The sequence below is a fragment of the Theropithecus gelada genome, chromosome 15 (genome assembly GCF_003255815.1).
Source record: "Theropithecus gelada isolate Dixy chromosome 15, Tgel_1.0, whole genome shotgun sequence".
NCBI classification, from domain to species: domain Eukaryota; kingdom Metazoa; phylum Chordata; class Mammalia; order Primates; family Cercopithecidae; genus Theropithecus; species Theropithecus gelada.
The window spans coordinates 75,285,378-75,305,627 of NC_037683.1; the positions used below are offsets into that span (position 1 = coordinate 75,285,378).

At 38.6% G+C, this 20,250-nt stretch overlaps 1 protein-coding gene across 1 annotated transcript in view; it reads right to left on the reverse strand.

The window, feature by feature from the left end:
- Window positions 1-20,250, reverse strand: part of UHRF2 (ubiquitin like with PHD and ring finger domains 2) — a 99,685-nt gene that overhangs the window by 17,507 nt on the left and 61,928 nt on the right. Inside the window, exons 5-9 of the mRNA XM_025360301.1 lie at window positions 14,321-14,430; window positions 12,108-12,294; window positions 8,136-8,259; window positions 7,799-7,906; window positions 2,929-3,033 (exon numbers count right to left, since the gene is read on the reverse strand). Coding sequence (XP_025216086.1) covers window positions 2,929-3,033; window positions 7,799-7,906; window positions 8,136-8,259; window positions 12,108-12,294; window positions 14,321-14,430 — 634 coding nt within the window. The remainder of the gene's footprint in view (window positions 1-2,928; window positions 3,034-7,798; window positions 7,907-8,135; window positions 8,260-12,107; window positions 12,295-14,320; window positions 14,431-20,250) is intronic.

Genomic DNA, 20,250 nt, shown 5'->3' on the forward strand with positions numbered 1-20,250 from the left:
AAATGCACTGCCAAATCTGCCTTTCAGAAAGACAGCAAGTTTTTCTATTTCTGTCTGAAAACATACTATATTTTGTGTTCTCCATAACTACTCGAATTAATTCATCTTTATAATAATCCATGAAAGCAAGTAAATACCTGAAGACCACATATCCGATAAACAGTAAAAACAAAAAACAAAAAACAAAAAACAAAAAACCCAACAGAAAAAGACCAAAAAACCTGAAGAGCTATACTACTAAAGAGGCTACACAGATGGCAAATAAGCAAATGAATGACGTCCTACAATAAGTTACCACTACACACCTCTCAGAATGGAAAAAAAACCAAAAACCAAAAACAAACGAAAAAACCCAGCAACAACAGTGAATGCTGGTGAGATGCAGAGAACCTGGATCACTCATATATTGCCAATAGGAATGTAAAATGGTACAGTCACTGGAGAAAACAGTCTGGCAGTTTCTTTAAACAACTAAACATGCAACTGCCACATGTGACCCCGGAATTGCACTTCTGGGGCATTCATCCCAGAGAAATAAAGACTTATGTTTACAAAAAACCTGTTCACAAATACTTACTGTAGCTTTATCTGTAATAGCTAAAAACTCAAAAGAACCCAGCTGTTCTTCCACAAGTAAATGATTAAATGAACTGTGGTACATCCACACCACGGACTAGTACTCAGCAATAAAAAGGAATGAACTATTGATACATGCCACAATCTCCAGAGAATCATGCTGAGTAGAAAAAGCCAGTCCTAAAGGTTAATATATGATATACCACATAATTTCATTTACAAAAATTCTTGAAGTGACAAAATTGCAGGAATAAAGAAATGAGGCTGGGTGCAGTGGCTCACGCCTGTAATCCCAACACTCTGGGAGGCTGAGGTTGGCAGATCACCAAGGTCAGGAGTTTGAGACCAGCCTGGCTAACATGGTGAAACCCCATCTCTACCAAAAATACAAAAATTAGTCAGGCATGGTGGTGCATGCCTGTAGCCCAGCTACTCGGAAAGCTGAGACAGGAGAATCACTTGAACCTGGGAGGCAGAGGTTGCAGTGAGCCGCTGTACTATAGCCTGGGCAACAGAGTGAGACTCTGTCTCAAAATACAAAAACAAAAACAAAAACAAAAACAAAAAGGCTCAGCACGGTAGGTCATGCCTGTAATCCCAGCACTTTGGGAAGCCGAGGTGGGCAGATCACCTGAGGCTAGGAGTTCGAGATCAGCCTGGCCAATATGGAGAAATCCCATCCCTACTAAAATACAAAAATTAACTGGGTGCCTGTAATTCTAGCTATTCAGGAGGCTGGTTGTAGTGAGCCGAGATGACGCCATTGAACTCCAGGCTGGGCGCCAAAAGCAAGATTCCATCTCAAAAAAAAAGAGAAAAGATTAGTGGTTGTCAGAGGTTAAGAAGCAGTGGGGGGCTATGTCTGATAGTGTAGCTATAAAAGGGCAACACAACAATGGAAATTGTGATAATATAAATGTTCGGCCCCTGACTGTACAGTGTCAATATCCTGGTTCTGATACTTTATTATATAGTTTGGCAAGATGTCACCATTGTGAGAAACTGGGTAAAGGGCACAGGATCCCCTTCCCACCTTTTTTTTTTTTTTAAAGGAGACAGGGTCTCGCTCTCTGTTGCCTAGGCTGGAGTGCTGCAAGGGCATGATCATGGTTCACTACAGCCTCGACCTCCTGGGCTCAAGCAATCCTCCTGCCTCAGCCTCCTGAGTAGCTGGGACTACATGCATATGCCATCACACTCACCTAATTTCTATATTTTTTGGTAGAGACAGGGCTTTGCCATGTTGCCCAGGACTGGTCTTGAACTCCTGAGCTCAAGAGATTCACTCACTTCACCCTCTCAAAGTGCTGGGATTACAGGTATGAGCCACTGTACTCAGCCCTCTGTATTGTTTCTAATGCTACATGTGAATCTACAATTAACTCAAAATAATAAGTTAATTTTTAAAAATAAGCTCTATAGCTCTAACACTGGAACCAGTTTTTATTTTTTTAAAAGAGAAAACTTAAAGAAGAAGGACAAAAAAAAGCTCTATAGAGGATGGGCACCGTGGCTCACACCTATAATCCCAGCAGTTTGGGAGGCCAAGGTGGGCAGATCATCTGAGGTAAGGAGTTCGAGACCAACCTGGTCAACAAGGCAAAACCCCATCTCTACTAAAAATACAAAAATTGGCCAGGTGTGGTGGCTCACGCCTGTAATCCCAACACTTTGGGAGGCCGAGGCAGGAGGATCACCTGAGGTCAGGAGTTCGAGACCAGCCTGGCCAACGTGGTGAAACCCCATTTCTACTAAAAATACAAGAATTAGCAGGTGAGGTGGTGTATGCTTTTAATTCCAGCTAGTCAGGAGGCTGAGGCAAGAGAATCACTTGAACCCGGGAAGAGGAGATTGCAGTGAGCTGAGACTGTGCCATTACACTCCAGCCTGGGTGACAAGAGCAAAACTTCGTCTCAAAAAATAAAACATAAAAATACAAAAATTAGCCAGGTGTGATGGTAGATGCCTGAAATCTCACGTACTTGGGAGGCTGAGGCAGGAAAATCACTTGAATCCAAAGGCAGAGGTTGCAGGGAGCTGAGATCGCACCACTGCACTCCAGCCCAGGTGATAGAGTGAGACTCTCTCTCAAAAAAAAAAAAAGGAATAAAAGCTCTATCAAGAATGTGAGTGTTTTCCTTATAACATAATAACAACACATATAAGTCAAATCAGTACATGTAAAGAATAAACACTGTCAAATGATTTACTTTCTAACATGTATAAAACTGATTACTTCAACAAAAAACTGCTAAAAAGACACAGCAGTATTTGATGTATCCTAGGCAAAGCTATTGTATTTTACAAATGATCAAGGCAGGTACTAATGAGTAAGGTTGTTTAATGACTTACGACTTCATCCGCAAATCCACCAGCCAGGACAAGAGAATAAGCCCCATCATTACTTCGACCATGAATTCCACCAACATGGGGTCTGTGAACACCTGCTTCGCTCACCTATAAAACAATTGAAGAGTCTCAAAATACCTCTGAACAGTTAGTTAAGATACATTTACAAAATGCTTTCATATATATTATTGGTACCTAAAGAACAAAGTTCTCACAGAGTTCTATCTTTTGCTCTCTCATTTTAAATCTCCTCAAACATATCCTTTAGGTTCTGAGAATTCTAAAACTGATTGGGTAGAATTCTGAGTTGCACAATAACTAGTAAACAATCATCTTCTGTCTATTGGAACTTCCAGCTCAACTCAGCTAAAAGAGAACTATCAGCAGTCTGTATCGTTTCTCTCTTATTTCTAGTCTTGGATAGTGGCTCTGTTGCCTGCCTAGTTTGTGAAGTCAAAAATGCAGGAGTTATTTTTTAGCCCCATTCTTCTCCCTTATTCCTCAAACCCTTTTGGTTACAAGGATTGTTGATTTTACCTCCTAAATTTCTCAAATCCATCTACCTTTACTTCCACTGTTCAATATTAGTTTGAGTCTCAGTTTAAGTCATGAATGTTTACAATAGATCCTTTTTTACTGCCTCTAGTTTTGCTTCTTCAAACCCATCCTATCTATCACAAACTGGATGATTCTTTTAAAAACAATTCTGCTTTTGACATTAAGTGGTCACATAGTATTAAACCCAAGTCAACATGATTTATTACCCTCTCTAAATATGGCTCCTATCTATTTTTCCTAGCCTTATCTACAGCTTCACCTTCAAGGAACATATATGCCTGAGCCAAAACTGCTCAATGTTACCCAAACATGCTATCCATTTCTACTTTACTCATTTCTACTTCAATGGCTGACTGCTTTTCCCCTTGTATCTTCATTCCTGCCTCACTGAAACAAGTATCACTTCTTGGTGAACTTCAAATTCCCTGAGAAAGGTATTGTAGTTCATCTGTTTGTCATACAATTGGGTCTTTAAAAATTTTTTTTGGTAGAGACAGGGGTCTCACCATGTTGCCCAGGCTGGTCTTGAACTCCTGGGCTCAAGCAATCCTCTTGCCTCAGCCTAACAGTGTTGGGATTACAGGCATTAGCCATCATGCCTGGCCAATACAATTTTCTTAGTAGAGTAAAAGAAGCTGAAATTCAAGCTTGCACAAGAATTTGGGGTGGCGGGGAAGGCACTTTAGAAGCTTTTAGAAGCCAACAAGAAGTTGATAGCAACAGAACCTGGAAAGGTTTTGGCTTTTGAAATACCTCAGCAAAAGGGACCATTTGATTGCCCCACCTCATCAACCCTGGCAAAAATAATCTGTTTTTCCTAAAGCTTCCCTTCTTTCTAAATAGCAAATCCATCTCACTAGTTGCTCAGGAAAACAACCTCATAGTCATCTTAGACTATATAAGGAGGCTTTTGGAGTTTAGAAAATAAATATGTGACAGACAGGTATATGAAAAAAAAGCAAATAAAAAATAAGGTGATTAGAAATACACAAAGTGTATTTTAACTATATTTATAGTATTATATTCTATTTGTATACAATATTTTATTGTATTTATAGATCCAAAGTCATAATAACCTAAACTTTGAATACCGGTTCAACCGAAATTATAATACAACTATTGCAAAGATAAGAGAACACAGACAGTATTAAACTAAATGTTTCATCTTCCACAGAAAAAAGTTAATATGGCCGGGCATGGTGGCTCACGCCTGTAATCCCGGCATTTTGGGAGGCCAAGGCGGGTGGATCATCTGATGTTGGGAGTTTGAGACCAGCCTGACCAACATATGGAAACCATGTCTCTACTAAAAATACAAAATGAGTTGGGCGTAGTGGCATATGCCTGTAATCCCAGCTACTTGGGAGGCTGAGGCAGGAGAATTGCTTGAACCCGGGAGGCTGAGGTTGTGGTAAGCCGAGATTGTGCCATTGCACTCCAGCCTGGGCAACAACAGCAAAACTCCGTCTCAAAAAAAAGAAAGAAAGAAAGAAGTGAATACAACTAGAAGATGAATTAAAAAAAAAAGTATAAACACATTATTTATTAATAGAAGTAAGAAGGTAGGGCCGGGCACAGTGACTCACACCTGTAATCCCAGTACTTTGGGAAGCTGAGGCAGGAGGGATTGACCCCAGAGACTCAAGATCAGTCTGGGCAACATGGTGAAACCCCGACTCAAAAAAAACCCCACAAAAATCAGCTGGGTGTGGTGGCATGTGCCTGTAGTCCCAGCTACTCTGGTGGCTCAGACTAGAGGACGGCTTGAGCCCAGGAGGGGGCTGTGATTACGGCACTACAGCCAGGGACTTGGCGGGGGGGGGGGGGGGGGGGGGGAGAGGGGGAGGAGGAGGAGGAGCAGCAGGAGGAGGAGCAGCAGCTGCCACCGCCAAGCCTATAATGCCAGTGCTTTGGGAGGCCAAGGCTGGAGCACTGCTTTAGGCCAGGAGTCTGAGACTAGGCTGGGCAACATAGTATGACCCGGTCTCTACCAAAAAACAAAACAAAACAAAACACAGCCAGGCATGGTGGTATACGTCTTTACATCTTTAGCCTTAGCTAGGTGGAATGATCACCTGAACCCAGAAGTTTGAAGTTACAATGAGCTGCAATTGCTACTGCACTCCAGCCTGGGTGATAGAGCAAGGCCCTGTCAAGACAGAAAGAAAGAAAGGAAGGAGGGAGGGAGGGAGGGAGGGACAGAAAGAAAGGAAGGAGGGAGGGAGGGAGGGAGGGAAGGAAGGGAAGGAAAGGAAGGAAAGGAAGGAAGGAAGGAAGGAAGAAAGGAAGGAAGGAAGGAAGAAAGAAAGAAGAAAGAAAAAGAAAGAAAGAAAAAAGAAAGAAAGAAAGAAAGAAAGAAAGAAAGAAAGAAAGAAAGAAAGAAAGAGAAAGAAAGAAGGTAAATGCATAGGAGACAACTAAAATTTTTATGTGGCTGCCTCTGAGAAACAGAAAATAATGATTAAGCTGGGCGCAGTGGCTCACACCTGTAATCTCAGCACTTTGGGAGGCTGAGACGGGTGGATCACCTGAGGTTGGGAGTTCGAGACCAGCCTGACCAACATGAAGCAATCCTGCCTCTACTAAAAAAACAAAATTAGCCAGGTGTGGTGGTGCATGCTTGTAATCCCAGCTACTTGGGAGGCAGAGGTTGCGGTGAGCCAAGATTGTGCCATTGCACTCCAGTCTGGACAACAAGAGTGAAATTCTGTCTCCAAAAAAAAAAAAAAAAAAAAGTGAAAAGTAGGGCATGTTTTTAAAATATAAATTATTTACTAGTATTTAATATATACATAGCTTTTTAAGTCATTTTTATGTATTACAGTTGGCCCACAGGTTCCACATCTGCCAATTAAAGAGAGTAGAAAATATCTGGGGAAAAAAATAGATGGTTGTGTCTGTACTGAATCTGTCCAGACTTTTTCTTATCATGATTCCCCAAACAATACAGTGTAACAACTATTTACACAGCATTTACGCTGTATCAGGTATTAATAAAAAAGCATACAGGAGGATGTGCATAAGTTATATGAAAACACTGCACCACTGTATAAAGGATTTTTTTTTTTTTCTTTGAGACAGAGTCTCGCTCTGTCACCCAGGCTGGAGCGCAGTGGCATAATCTCGGCTCATTGCAACCTCGGCCTCCTGGGTTCAAGCAATTCTTCCGTCTCAGTCTCCCGAATAGCTGGGATTATAGGCGCTCGCCACCACATCTGTCTGATTTCTGTATTTTCAGTAGAGATGGGTCTCACCATGTTGGCGAGGCTGGTTTCGAACTCATGGCCTCAAGTGATCTGGCTGCTGTGGCCTCCCAAAGTGCTGGGATTACAGGTGTGAGCCACCACACAAGCCTGAGCTTGTGTGCAATTTGAGCATCCACAGACTTTGGTGTCTATGGGGGATCTTGGAACCAATCCCCACAGATACCAAGGGATAAGTATATGTTATCTAAATTTTATAATTATATTAAAGGTCTGAGTACCAGGGCCATTCAATATAAAACTTAAAGCCAGGCCGGGCGTAGTGGCTCACGCCTGTAATCCCAGCACTTTGGGAGGCCGAGGCGGGTGGATCACGAGGTCAGGAGATTGAGACCATCCTGCTAACACAGTGAAACCCCATCTCTACTAAAAGTACAAAAAAATCAGATGGGCATGGTGGCGGGTGCCTGTAGTCCCAGCTATTTGGGAAGCTGAGGCAGGAAAATGGTGTGAACCCGGGAGGCAGAGCTTGCAGTGAGCCAAGATCACACCACTGCACTACAGCCTAGGCAACACAGCGAGACTCCATCTCAAAAAAAAAAAAAAAAAAAAATTAAAGCCACTCTTAATTAATGTTCAGAATCCTAGGTGTAATTCGAAATGGGAAATTATTTTATTCTCGGATTAGCTGGCACTTCCTCACCCAATGTCTTAGCATTTGTTCAGGAGGATAAATCCCAAAGACAACACCTGAAACAAGCTTAGAGTTCATCAACATTCAATGAGAAATTGCTACACCATTCAAGTTTAATATTTCAAATGCTAAATTTTTGCAAGAAAGGCTGTTTAGAAAGCTTAACAATTAATGGTTACTACCATAACTATAACAGAACAGTAAAAACAAAGTGATGAAAATGCATAGCTAATGCCCAATTCTGTGATGTACGTTCCTTTGTTAACCTCCAGGAAGAGTATACCCATCCTAAAATAAAATCTTTCATTCTAACAAGTCAATGTCACGTGTTAGGGTCACTTAAAATCAACAGACATTAACACTGCTATAATCTGATAGCCAATTTTCCCTTTTCAACTAAGCCAATGTTAAAACATACCTGAACTCTAAATCTCCAAGTTGATCCAACAGGAATACCAGGAATAGGTCCATAATGATTAGAAGGGACAATAGTACATTCTCTCGTACGACCAACACAAGCCATTCCCTACAAGTCACAAAACAAACTTTGAGAAATTCATTATGTTAGATTTTAATGAAAGCCCTTAATTCTGAGATGTGAATAAAACAGGAACCCAACTGTTTATGTAATTTAAGTACCACTGATATTAACAAATAATGATATTGTTTAATCTTTTATACCATTACTACTATTGGTATCAAAACATTATATACTATAATTGCTACTAGGAAGAAAAGAGGAATTTCTTCTTTACCCTGCCCCAGTCTCTCCGGCTTTCAGTACTAGCTGATGGCATCTTTGCTTTCTTTTTACTCATCTTGAGTCTTTCACCAGCCTTTACAACTTCACTGGAATCAGTTTTACAGGAAGGACAATACCTTTAAAAGAAAAAAAGAACGAAGACATTTTCACAATGCCATATTAAGGCTAGTAACAGAATATTAGCCTTCCCAGGTAAGAGCAAGTTTTAAGATGTATTATTTGGTATACATTACAGAGCTTTAACTGGCATTAAAATACTAAACTTTTCAAAATATTTACATGGTTAGGCTGGCTTTTAAAATATCCTTGTCATTCCTTTAGATATCTTATAAATCCTCAAATTCAGTTAAAAACTCAAAGCTATGAGATTCAGAATGATAACATGAACTCTAAACTTTTCACTAACCCTGAGAATAGAAATTTGAAGTTCCTGTCATTAAAACAAAAGTAGCTAGATCTTCCTAGAACATTCAACTGTGTAACAGATACATCTCCCCATCTAAACTGGTTATTAGAATTCCCAGAAGAAAATGGTAGTTTATATAACAAGTATACATGACTTCAAGGATGTTTGTTTATATTAACCTTATCATTAGCTTCATTTTAATTCCTTGTGCTTATTTGTCCTTTAGCCTATTTGTAATTGATTACCCTACTATAACTTGTATTTCATAAACTACCTTGAATCTTTTCTAAAAAGCAAGGTATATGTCTACAGAATAAGATGAGGCTATTCTTACGTCACCAAAAAAAGGAAACTTTAGGAATACCCTAACAAAGATCTAATGGCCACTGCCCAATTAATCTCAAATTCCTTTGCCCATACTTTATATTTCACAATTATCTATTCTATGTAGCTTTTAGAAGAAAGAATACTATGCCCACAAGTCAATCCAATTATGAGATACTTTGTTGAACACTATAGGAGACAAAAATTTAAATAATTCAATCCCTGATCCTGAGCAAATTAAGTTTGAGAAGGCACTAAATTAAATTTGAATTAAATTCCTTTCTAGTTGGAAAATCAGGAAGGCTTCCAAAAATAAACTGTCCTAAAGAAAAGCTGTATTTTATCCAATGGGCTCATCTTTGTAACTAACTTTATTAAAGATTCTGTGATTTAAAGCAAGTATTATCTGTTTGATGAGAAAATCAGTGCACAGGTTAAATATCCAGACAACATGATTTGGAGAAGCAGAAAAGATTTAAGATTAAGGAGTTCCAGGTGAAGTGAAAGACCTTGATACAAATGTAGAGATATGCTCCAGAGTAATACAAGACACTCTTCTAATTATATCATCCTAAAGTCATCTCTGGGATTGATTCACTCCTTCAACAGGTTTGTTCAGAACCTCCTATGTGCAAGGCACTATTTTAGTGCTGGGGTTAAAAACGTTTGTACATAGTAGTTAAGGAAAACCAGTACATACAAGGAAAGAATTCCAGAAAGTGTTAAGTGGAAATACATCAGGGTTATGTGTTAAGAGTGACTAGAAATGATATGCTTCTTACAGTAGATAACCCAAGAAAAGCATTCCCGGCAAAGAAACAGTTAAGTGCAAAGGTCCTGAGGCACAAAAAGAAATGGTATGCTTTGAGGAAGATAAAGGTGGGTAGAGACCAAGGTTAGTAAGTAAACAGGCTAGTGATAAGCAACCGAAGTTAGAGAGTAGACATGGGCCAGGTCATAAATGGTAAGGGCTTAGATTTTTATTCTAAGTGAAATAGGAAGACATTAGAGAGTTTCAAACAGACAAATGATCTAATTCAGGCCTTTTTAAGCTCACTCTGCTGCTATGGGAGAAAGGATAGCACATGAAGCAAAGAGACTAGTTAGGTATCTGTTACAGAAGTTCAAGGAAGAGATAGTTGTTTGGGCTGGGAGATGAGAATGAAGAAACATTAAGAACTGTCAAAATCTATTGATGTAGAGTATGTGAAAGAACAAAAGAACTGAGGATGAAGTTTAGCTTTTTGGCATTAAATGATTAGTTTTTGGCATAAAATGAAGTTTAGCTTTTTGGCATAAAATGATTAGTTCTATTTAATGAAGACTAGGGGAGGAGCAGGATTTTAGGGAGTTTGTGGAAATCAAGAACTCCATCTGGACTAATTTTGTGATGCCAGTCCACTAAGCAATTGCATATAGGAATATAAAGCTCAGGGGAAATTAGAAATGAAGACATAAATTCAGAACTATTAGCTTCGTATTTAACATCTCATAATTGGATGAGATCATCTAGGGAACAAGCATAGTTCCCTAGCATAGAAAAGAAGTGGATAGTGCTTTGGGGGTTAGGGTGGGGGGGCTCTGAAATCTGGTAGGTGAAGGGAACCCAGTAAGAGACTAAGAAGGAAAGGCCAGTGAAGTAGGTAGAAAAATGGGATTATATGATCTCAGAAGATCTATAAAACAGAGTAACCAGCTAAGCAGTTGAGTAAGGAATGAGAACTGACCTTTAGGTGTAGACATAAAAAGTGTCTGTGAACCTGACATAAGCAGATACAGTGGAAAGAAAGCTAGACTGGAGTGCAGAAGTATGAACAGGAGAGGAAATGGAAACAATTAGTAGAGATAGCTCTTGAGAATCTTTGCCATGAAAGAAGCAGAGAATGGGGTAGACAGCTGGTGGAGAAATGGGATCAAGGGAGGTTTGTGTGTATTTTGAAAATTCAAGAGATTCTAGAATGCTAATGAGAACGATCTGGTAATGGTAACTTGGGAGAGGGATTAACTAAAGAAGTGAAGTTTCTGGAAAGACTATGGAACTGTAAGAGAAGGTGAAAGAGTTTGTATTTTAGAAAAGCAGAAATATGTCATCCACTGAACAAGAAAGAAGGAAAATATGAGATTTCAGAAGAAACAGTTATTAGTGATGGTAAAATTCAGAGTGTGATCATATAAGGTAGTAGTAGGAGGTAAAAGGAAGAAGATATATCCTTTCCCCCTTTCTCTCACCTCTACAGCCTCTGTCATAATACAGCAACAGCCTTCCCAACAGATTAGGGAGAGATCAAAAGGAACAATCTATTTTTCACAGATACCAATTACCCACTTGTGACATCAGTTATTTCTGACTCAGTTGTCCTTCTTAAAAATGCTCAACAGTAGCAATATGGTACACAGTTTAAAAAGAAAAACCCTCCTCAACATGGTATTAAAAGGATTAACTTTGGACACATTTTTCCCAGTCTCTTTTCTGATAACTTCTTTTTGTAGTTATCACTATGCCATAAGAGAAGAACAGATTTTGGCAAGTATAACTGGAATCTTCGATGTATCAACATCACAGGATCAAATACAGTAATCATATAAACTGCTTTGTTAGTGTTTAGTAAATGTTAAGTACTATTATAGACCATAACAAGGATATCTAGCATGGTTGGGGGTAGAGGACCATCCATAAAGGATAACCAGAGGAAGTCACATTTAACTGAAAAGCTGAAGGATTAGTATCATCTTGAAGTTAAGCAAAGAGGATAATGCTTCCAAGATAAAAATATGGCAAGTGTGACAACCTGGAAAAGAACATGGCTTACTTAAGGAGTTGAAAGATATTTAATCTGGCTAGAGTGTAGAGTATTTGGGGAAATGAAAGAGGAAAGTGGTAAGAGATACAGGCTGGAGAAGCAACTAAATATCACACTAAATATCACTCCTGTAAGGCAACATAAACCCTCTGAAGCAACGAAGCAACACAATCAGATTTGCGTTTTTGAATGAACACAGACTCTATTATCAGAGAAGAAACTGAAGGGATTAAAAAATGTAGCAAGAGATGGTTCAGAAGTTGTTACAGTAATTGAATAAAGCTATGAATGCTAAGTAACCACTGGTCATAACATTTTAAGCACTTTTATATTACGTATCTTTAGAAATCTACTTTTGGTGGTTCAAATACATATTTCATGTTTAATTATTTACATAGCAAGAACAACAACAACAAAAACCTGATAATCATACCAGTATTCCTCTTCTGGGACTTTATCCAAAGGTGGATTCAGACAGTAAATATGATAAGCCACATTACATTCATCACACAGAAGCTGCATGTTGGGTTCATGTTTCCCACCACATACACGACAGGAGCAAGAATGGCATTTCTTATCTGGGTCTCCACCACACAGGTCACATTCAGGGTCATTTCGCCCTATTAAGAACAAAATTATAGCAAGCCTAGTCTTAAAACATTTTTTGTATCTATGAACCGCATAAAGAAAAGTCTGTGGAAACAGCATTATTTTTTATTTTTTTATTTTTTTTGAGATGGAGTTTTGCTCTTGTTGCCCAGGCTGGAGTGCAATAGCGTGATCTTGGCTCACTGCAACCTCCGCCTCCCAGGTTCCAGTGATTCTCCCGCCTCAGGCTCCCAAGTAGCTGGGATTACAGGCAGGCGCCATCATGCCTGGCTTTTTAATTTTTTAGCAGAGATGAGGTTTCTCCATATTGGCCAGACTGGTCTCAAACTCTTGACCCCTCAGGTGATTTGCCCACTTTGGCCTCCCAAAGTGCTGGCACCTGGCCAGCATACAGCTTTTTTTTTTTTTGAGACGGAGTCTCACTCTGTCACCCAAGCTGGAGTGCAGTGGCCGGATCTCAGCTCACTGCAAGCTCCGCCTCCCAGATTTATGCCATTCTCCTGCCTCAGCCTCCCGAGTAGCTGGGACTACAGGCACCCGCCACCTCGCTCGGCTAGTTTTTTGTACTTTTTAGTAGAGACGGGGTTTCACCGCATTAGCCAGGATGGTCTCGATCTCCTGACCTCGTGATCCGCCCGTCTCGGCCTCCCACAGTGCTGGGACTACAGGCTTGAGCCACCGCGTCCAGCCAGCATACAGCTTTTCTAATGAAAAGAAAGGAACCAAAAAGTATAATCAAGTGTGAGGCTTTAAAAATAAATGCCTGAGGCCAGGCGTGGCTCACGAGGTCAGGAGTTCGAGAACCTGGCCAACACAGTGAAACCCCATTCCTACTAAAATTACAAAATTTAGCTGGGCCTGGTGGCAGGAACTTGTAATCCCAGCTACTAGAGGCTAAGGCAGGAGAATCGCTTTAACCTGAGAGGCAGAGGTTGCAGTGAGCCAAGATCATGCCATTTTACTCCAGCCTGGGAGACAAGAGCAAAACTGTCTCGAAACAAAAAACAAAAAACAAACAAACAAAAGCCCCACCATGAATGAAAAGACCTAGAATCTAATTCTATCTCTGTTACCAAATGTTTGATATCAAGCAAGAAAAATCTGTAAAATGAAGAGGTACAGCTGCATTCTAACCTTCTAATGTTTATATAAGCCTCATTTATTACCTCCCAGAAATTCAAGGCTCAATCAGCACTATAATTCTAAGACTTTACTTGTGTAAAAATAAATCTCATTATTAAAAACTAAACGTGGGTGGCTAACAAAATTACAGAAACAGGCTTTTTCTTTGGACAGAATCTATAACAGAGGAAACAACAGGAAATCCATCAACAGATAAAAAGACAATGTGGTATATACATATACAACAAAATATTATTCTGCCATAAAAAATAATAGAAACCTTTCATTTACAACATGGATGAAACTCGAGAACATTATGTTAAGTGAAAGAAGCCAAGTACAAAAGGACAAATGTGACATGTTCTCTTTCATATGTGGGAGCCAAAAAAAATTGATCTTGTGCAGGTAAAGAATAGAATGATGATGGTTATTAGAGGCTGGGAAGGGAAGTGGGGCAGGGGATAAAGAAGGGTTGGCTATAAGGTGCAAAGATACAGTTAGAAAGAATCACTAAAAGAACAGATTTGGAATGTTACCAACACACACAAAAAATGATAAATGTTTGAGGTGATGAATATCCCAATTTCCCGGATTTGATCATTACACATTGTATGCCTGTATCAAAATGTCACATATACTCTTTAAATAACCACAACTATTATATATCCATAATATTTTTAAAATAAAGAATAGCAATAAAATACCAAGATAATATATTTCTTCAAAAATAACATTTTATCATTTGGGAAAAATTCATTACAACAAAATGAATCTTAGATCAAAACTGTTGTCTTGAAAATAAATTTGTATGGTCTACACTTTTATACTTCCTTCCAAGTTATTCACTGACCAGTACAAATAAAGTTCAATTATGTACAACACATACAGTCTAAGCCCAAAAACAAAAATCCATACTTAAAAACTTTCCATCTGCAAACGAAAGAGGATGGGCTCCAGGTTTCTCAATCTTGAAGATTTCATCTACAGATATTATCTTGCAATCATTTAAAGTTCCTTCAGAACCCCTGTTTAAAAAAGGAAGAAAGGTTAACTTCTGCCAGCAAAATCTAAGGTATATAAACAAATAACAACTAAAAGTCAGTTTGGAATCTCACTGAAATCTGCCTATCTATAAACTGAGATTAGAGCTATTCCAATCATTCTGAACTATTGTTTTCAATAGTAGGAAAAGTCCATAGTGATTAGTTAACATAATATGAGAAAAAAAAATACAGGCTTCATTAGTTTATCCAGTAAGAAGTAGCTATCTTGTAAATTTAAAGACTAGGTAAAATGGTATTCTGTCAATTACAATGGAAGATTTAAATAATTTCCTGTTACATCTGTGCAATATTAAACCTTTCTATCAAGAAATAAGGTATGTTTTCTGTTAGTTTTGTCCTTTGGTAGAATTTTAGCATTTCTTTTATGTAAGCAATATATTTTCATATACTTTTGTAAAAATGTAATTACATGGGATAATTCTGTAGAATTTATTTTAAAAATCTAAAAAAAAAAAATTTCCAATAAATAAAATTTCTAGGCAAAAATAAGATAACCCTTTTCATAAAGTCTTTCATACTAAACCATACTTGTCAGACTCAATTCATATTTGTTTGTATACACTTCTTCAAAGTTTCCTACATGGGTGTGGATTTGTACATTTCTCCATTTATTTATTTGTTTGTTTATATTATTTATTGAGATGGAGTCTCGCTCTGTCACCAGGCTGGTGGTGCAATCTCGGCTCACTGTAGCCTCCAACTCCTGTGTTCAGGCAATTCTCCTGCCTCAGCCTTCCAAGTAGCTGGGACTACAGGCCTGCACCACCATACTCGGCTAATTGTTTTATTTTTAGTAGAGACAGGGTTTCACCATGTTGGCTGGGCTCATCTCCAACTCCTGACCTCAGGTGATCTGCCCACCTCGGCCTCCCGAAGTGCTGGTATTACAGGCATGAGTCACCATGCCCGGCCTATTTCTCCTTTTAATCTGTTGGCTTTTGCTTTATTAGGTATAGATTTAAGAAGGCTACATCTTATTGAGTAGCTTATCTCTAATAATGCATCTGAATCAAAAGTTTACTTTCTTTTGGTTAGCACTTGCTTGAAGACTTTTTCCATCCTTCCACCTTTTTAAAAAAAACTTTCAATGTCAAATATATACAAATGCAGAAAACTCCATAAATGCATAGCTTTGAACCAATTATCAATATACACATCCTTTGTGACCACCAACAATGACAGAAGACAGAGGAATATCAACTGCCTCAGAAACCTTTACCTTGTCCCCTCACAATGACAACTTCGTGTCCTTCCAAGAGTTATCTTTACCTTAATTTTTTTCATCATGTCACTTGTCTATCTCCCTAAAACAGTTTGGCCTGTGTTTGAAAAGTCTCTAATCTATAAATCCACATGCCATCTCTTTCCTCCTTGAAATCTGTTAACAATTCCAACCATTTGTCCTGAAGTGTTTCTCACAGTCTTGATTTTTGATATTTGCATTCCCAAAGTATGGTTCAAACAGTTTTTCCTGTCATTCATATTTCTTGTACATTGGTAGTTGATCTGGAGTGTAGGTCAAAAATCTTTAAATAAAGTTTTATTAGAACTTAGTTATGCCATTTGATTTTTGTATTATCTATGGCTGGTTTCATGCTGTAACAGCGGAGTTGAGTAGTTGTGACAGATCATCTGGCCCCCAAGTTAAACTATTTACTATCTGGCTCTTTACAGAAAAAAAAATATTGCCAACTCCTGGGCTAAAGACTCAGTCTCAATCAGATTTAGGCTCATTTTCTTGGTAAGATAATTTCATAGGTCTATTTCCATCAGGAAGCGCCTAGTTATTTGTCTCTTTTCCTCTCATAATGGCAGCTACTAATGCTCAATGCCTACATTAATTCATTGGGGATTAGAAAATGTTGATATTCCCATTCTATCATTCCCTTCTCATCTCATTTACTTGGCACAATTTCATAGAGAAATGACCTCATTAACTAGTTGGTGACCCAGTAGTATAGCTCATATAACAAAGATAAAATGCTGATTCAGCAGTTTTAAAAATAAATCAGTCTCTATCAACTTCCATGGTGACAAGTTTTTTTGTGTTACTATAAACTCATGGATTTAAATATATTTGGTATGTCTCAACCAACTGTATTTTTCTTATCAATGTTCAAACTGTCTCATCTTTGACCAGTGGGAGCTTCCAGTTGACTCTCAAATCCTTCTGACAAGAACTTAGCAGACTTTGTGGGATTCCTTATTTGCATGACAAGATATTCCAGGTTCATCTTGCACATTTTCTGCCCCCAGCGAGGAGTTTCTTTCAGTGGGAAAGGTATTTTGAGACCACAGTTAGGCACTAGGAAAGCTTACTACAACTGGGTTGATTACTGTTTGTAGCCTATAAATTTTAAACATACACATTAATATACACACTCAAACACAGAACATCTCATGAGTTCATACTAACAATTTGTATTCAAATTCAGGGCTAAAGGATATTTACTTTATTAAAAAATTATGTATCTTTGTTTCTTTTTCCCCCAACCAGAAAAATCCTAGTTCTTAAGGATACCAGAATTAGAACACTACAAATACTCCTTTGCTTTATCCCACATTACATGCAAGACATTGTTGCCAGCTGTCAACTGCTGAAAATAGTTTAAATTTTTTGCATATATTCCTTCCATTTTTTAGTTATAATGTAGCTGTGTCAGGTCATAAAGCCAGTACATACTACACTTTCTCCTTTATGTTCAATTAGTCCTGGTTCTAAATGCAGAAATATTTTAAATATTGAGCACAACTCTTTATTTCAAATTATCTTCAGTTATCTTGATTGTTTGAACCTAGTTCTCCTCAATATTCCTTAGGAAGGCTTCATCAGAACAATACTCCCGCAGTTCTTTAAAGTTAATGACAGTTTGTCTATAGCTGTTATACTAAAGGCTACTTTGACTAGACTTAAAATCCTTGGCTCTCCTTCACTCATGCTTTTCTGGAATGTTTCCCTTGTTAGTATGTTATACTGTTCCTTACTTTCTCACTCTAACTTCACATAAAATTTAACATCAATCCTTTCCTTTTGCTTATTTTCATCAATTTCCTGAACCCTTTAAAGGGTCTAACTTCACTTTTTGCTAGCAGTCATAGATCACACTTTTTATTATTATTATTATACTTTAAGTTCTAGGGTACATGTACACAACATGCAGGTTTGTTACATATGTATACATATGCCATGTTGGTGAGCTGCACCCATTAACTCATCATTTACATTAGGTATATCTCCTAAATGCTATCCCTCCCCTCTTCCCCCTCCCGACAATAGGCCCCGGTGTGTGATGTTCCCCTTCCCGACTCCAAGGGATCTCATTCCTATGAGTGAAAACATGCAGTGTTTGGTTTTCTGTTCTTGTGATAGTTTGCTGAGAATGATGCTTTCCAGCTGCATCCATGTCCCTACAAAGGACACAAACTCATGCTTTTTTATGGCTGCATAGTATTCCATGTTGTATATGTGCCACATTTTCTTAATCCAGTCTGTCACTGATGGACATTTGGGTTGATTCCAAGTCTTTGCTATTGTGAATAGCGCCACAATAAACATACGTGTGCATGTGTCTTTATAGCAGCATGATTTATAATCCTTTGGGTATATACCCAGTAATGGGATGGCTGGGTCAAATAGTATTTCTAGTTCTAGATCCTTGAGGAATCACCACACTGTCTTCCACAATGGTTGAACTAGTTTACAGTCCCACCAACAGTGTAAAAGTGTTCCTATTTCTCCACATCCTCTCCAGCACCTGTTGTTTCCTGACTTTTTAATGATCGCCATTCTAACTGGTGTGAGATGGTATCTCATTGTGGTTTTGATTTGCATTTCTCTGATGGCCAGTGATGATGAGCATTTTTTCATGTGTCTGTTGGCTGCACAGATGTCTTCTTTTGAGAAGTGTCTGTTCATATCCTTTGCCCACTTTTTGATGGGTTGTATTTTTCTTTGTTGTAAGTTTGTTTGAGTTCTTTGTAGGTTCTGGATATTAGCCCTTTGTCAGATGAGTAGATTGCAAACATTTTCTCCCATTCTGTAGGTTGCCTCTTCACTCTGATGGTAGTTTCTTTTGCTATGCAGAAGCTCTTTAGTTTAATTAGATCCCATTTGTCAATTTTGGCTTTTGTTGCCATTGCTTTTGGTGTTTTAGACATGAAGTCCTTGCCCATGCCTATGTCCTGAATGGTATTACCTAGGTTTTCTTCGAGGGTTTTTATGGTATTAGGTCTAACATTTAAGTCTCTAATCCATCTTGAATTAATTTTCATATAAGGAGTAAGGAAAGGATCCAGTTTTGGCTTTCTACTTATGGCTAGCCATTTACTAAATAGGGAATCCTTTCCCCATTTCTTGTTTTTTGTCAGGGTTGTCAAAGATCAGATGGCTGTAGATGTGTGGTATTATTTCTGAGGGCTCTGTTCTGTTCCATTGGTCTAGATCTCTGTTTTGGTACCAGTACCATGCTGTTTTGGTTACTGTAGCCTGGTAGTATAGTTTGAAGTCAGGTAGCGTGATGTCTCCAGCTTTGTTCTTTTGGCTTAGGATTGTCTTGGCAATGTGGGCTCTTTTTTGGTTCCATATGAACTTGAAAGCAGTTTTTTCCAATTCTGTGAAGAAAGTCATTGGTAGCTTAATGGGGCTGGCATTGAATCTATAAATTACTTTGGGCAGTATGGCCATTTTCACAATATTGATTCTTCCTATCCATGAGCATGGTATGTTCCTTCATTTGTTTGTGTCCTCTTTTATTTCACTGAGCAGTGGTTTGTAGTTCTCACTGAAGAGGTCCTTCACATCCCTTGTAAGTTGGATTCCTAGCTATTTTATTCTCTTTGAAGCAATTGTGAATGGGTGTTCATTCATGATTTGGCTGTCTGTTACTGGTGTATAAGAATGCTTGTGATTTTTGCACATTAATTTTGTATCCTGAGACTTTGCTCAAGTTGCTTATCAGCTTAAGGAGATTTTGGGCTGTGACAATGGAGTTTTCTAAATATACAATCATGTCATCTGCAAACAGGGACAATTTGACTTCCTCTTTTCCTAACTGAATACCCTTTATTTCTTTCTTCTGCCTGATTGTCCTAGCCAGAACTTCCAACACTGTGTCGAATAGGAGTGATGAGAGAGGGCATCCCTGTCTTGTGCCAGTTTTCAAAGGGAATGCTTCCAGTTTTTGCCCATTCAGTATGATATTGGCTGTGGGTTTGTCATAAGTAACTCTTATTATTTTGAGATCTGTTCCATCAATACCAAATTTATTGGAAGTTTTTAGCAAGAAGGGCTGTTGAATTTTGTCAAAGGCCTTTTTGTCAAATGCCTTTTCTGCATCTATTGAGATAATCATGTGGTTTTTGTCTTTGGTTCTGTTTATATGATGGATTATGTTTATTGATTTGCATATGCTGAACCAGCCTTGCATCCCAGGGATGAAGCCCACTTGATCATGGTGGATAAGCTTTTTGATGTGCCGCTGGATTTGGTTTGCCAGTATTTTATTGAGGATTTTTGCATCGATGTTCATCAGGGATATTGGTCTAAAATTCTCTTTTTTTGCTGTGTCTGCCAGGTTTTGGTATCAGGATGATGTTGGCCTCATAAAATGAGTTAGGGAGGATTCCCTCTTTTTCTATTGATTGGAAGAGTTTCAGAAGGAATGGTACCAGCTCCTCCTTGTACCTCTGGTAGAATTTGGCTGTGAATCCGTCTGGTCCTGGACTTCTTTTGGTTGGTAGGCTATTAATTATTGCCTCAATTTCAGAGCCTGTTATTGGTCT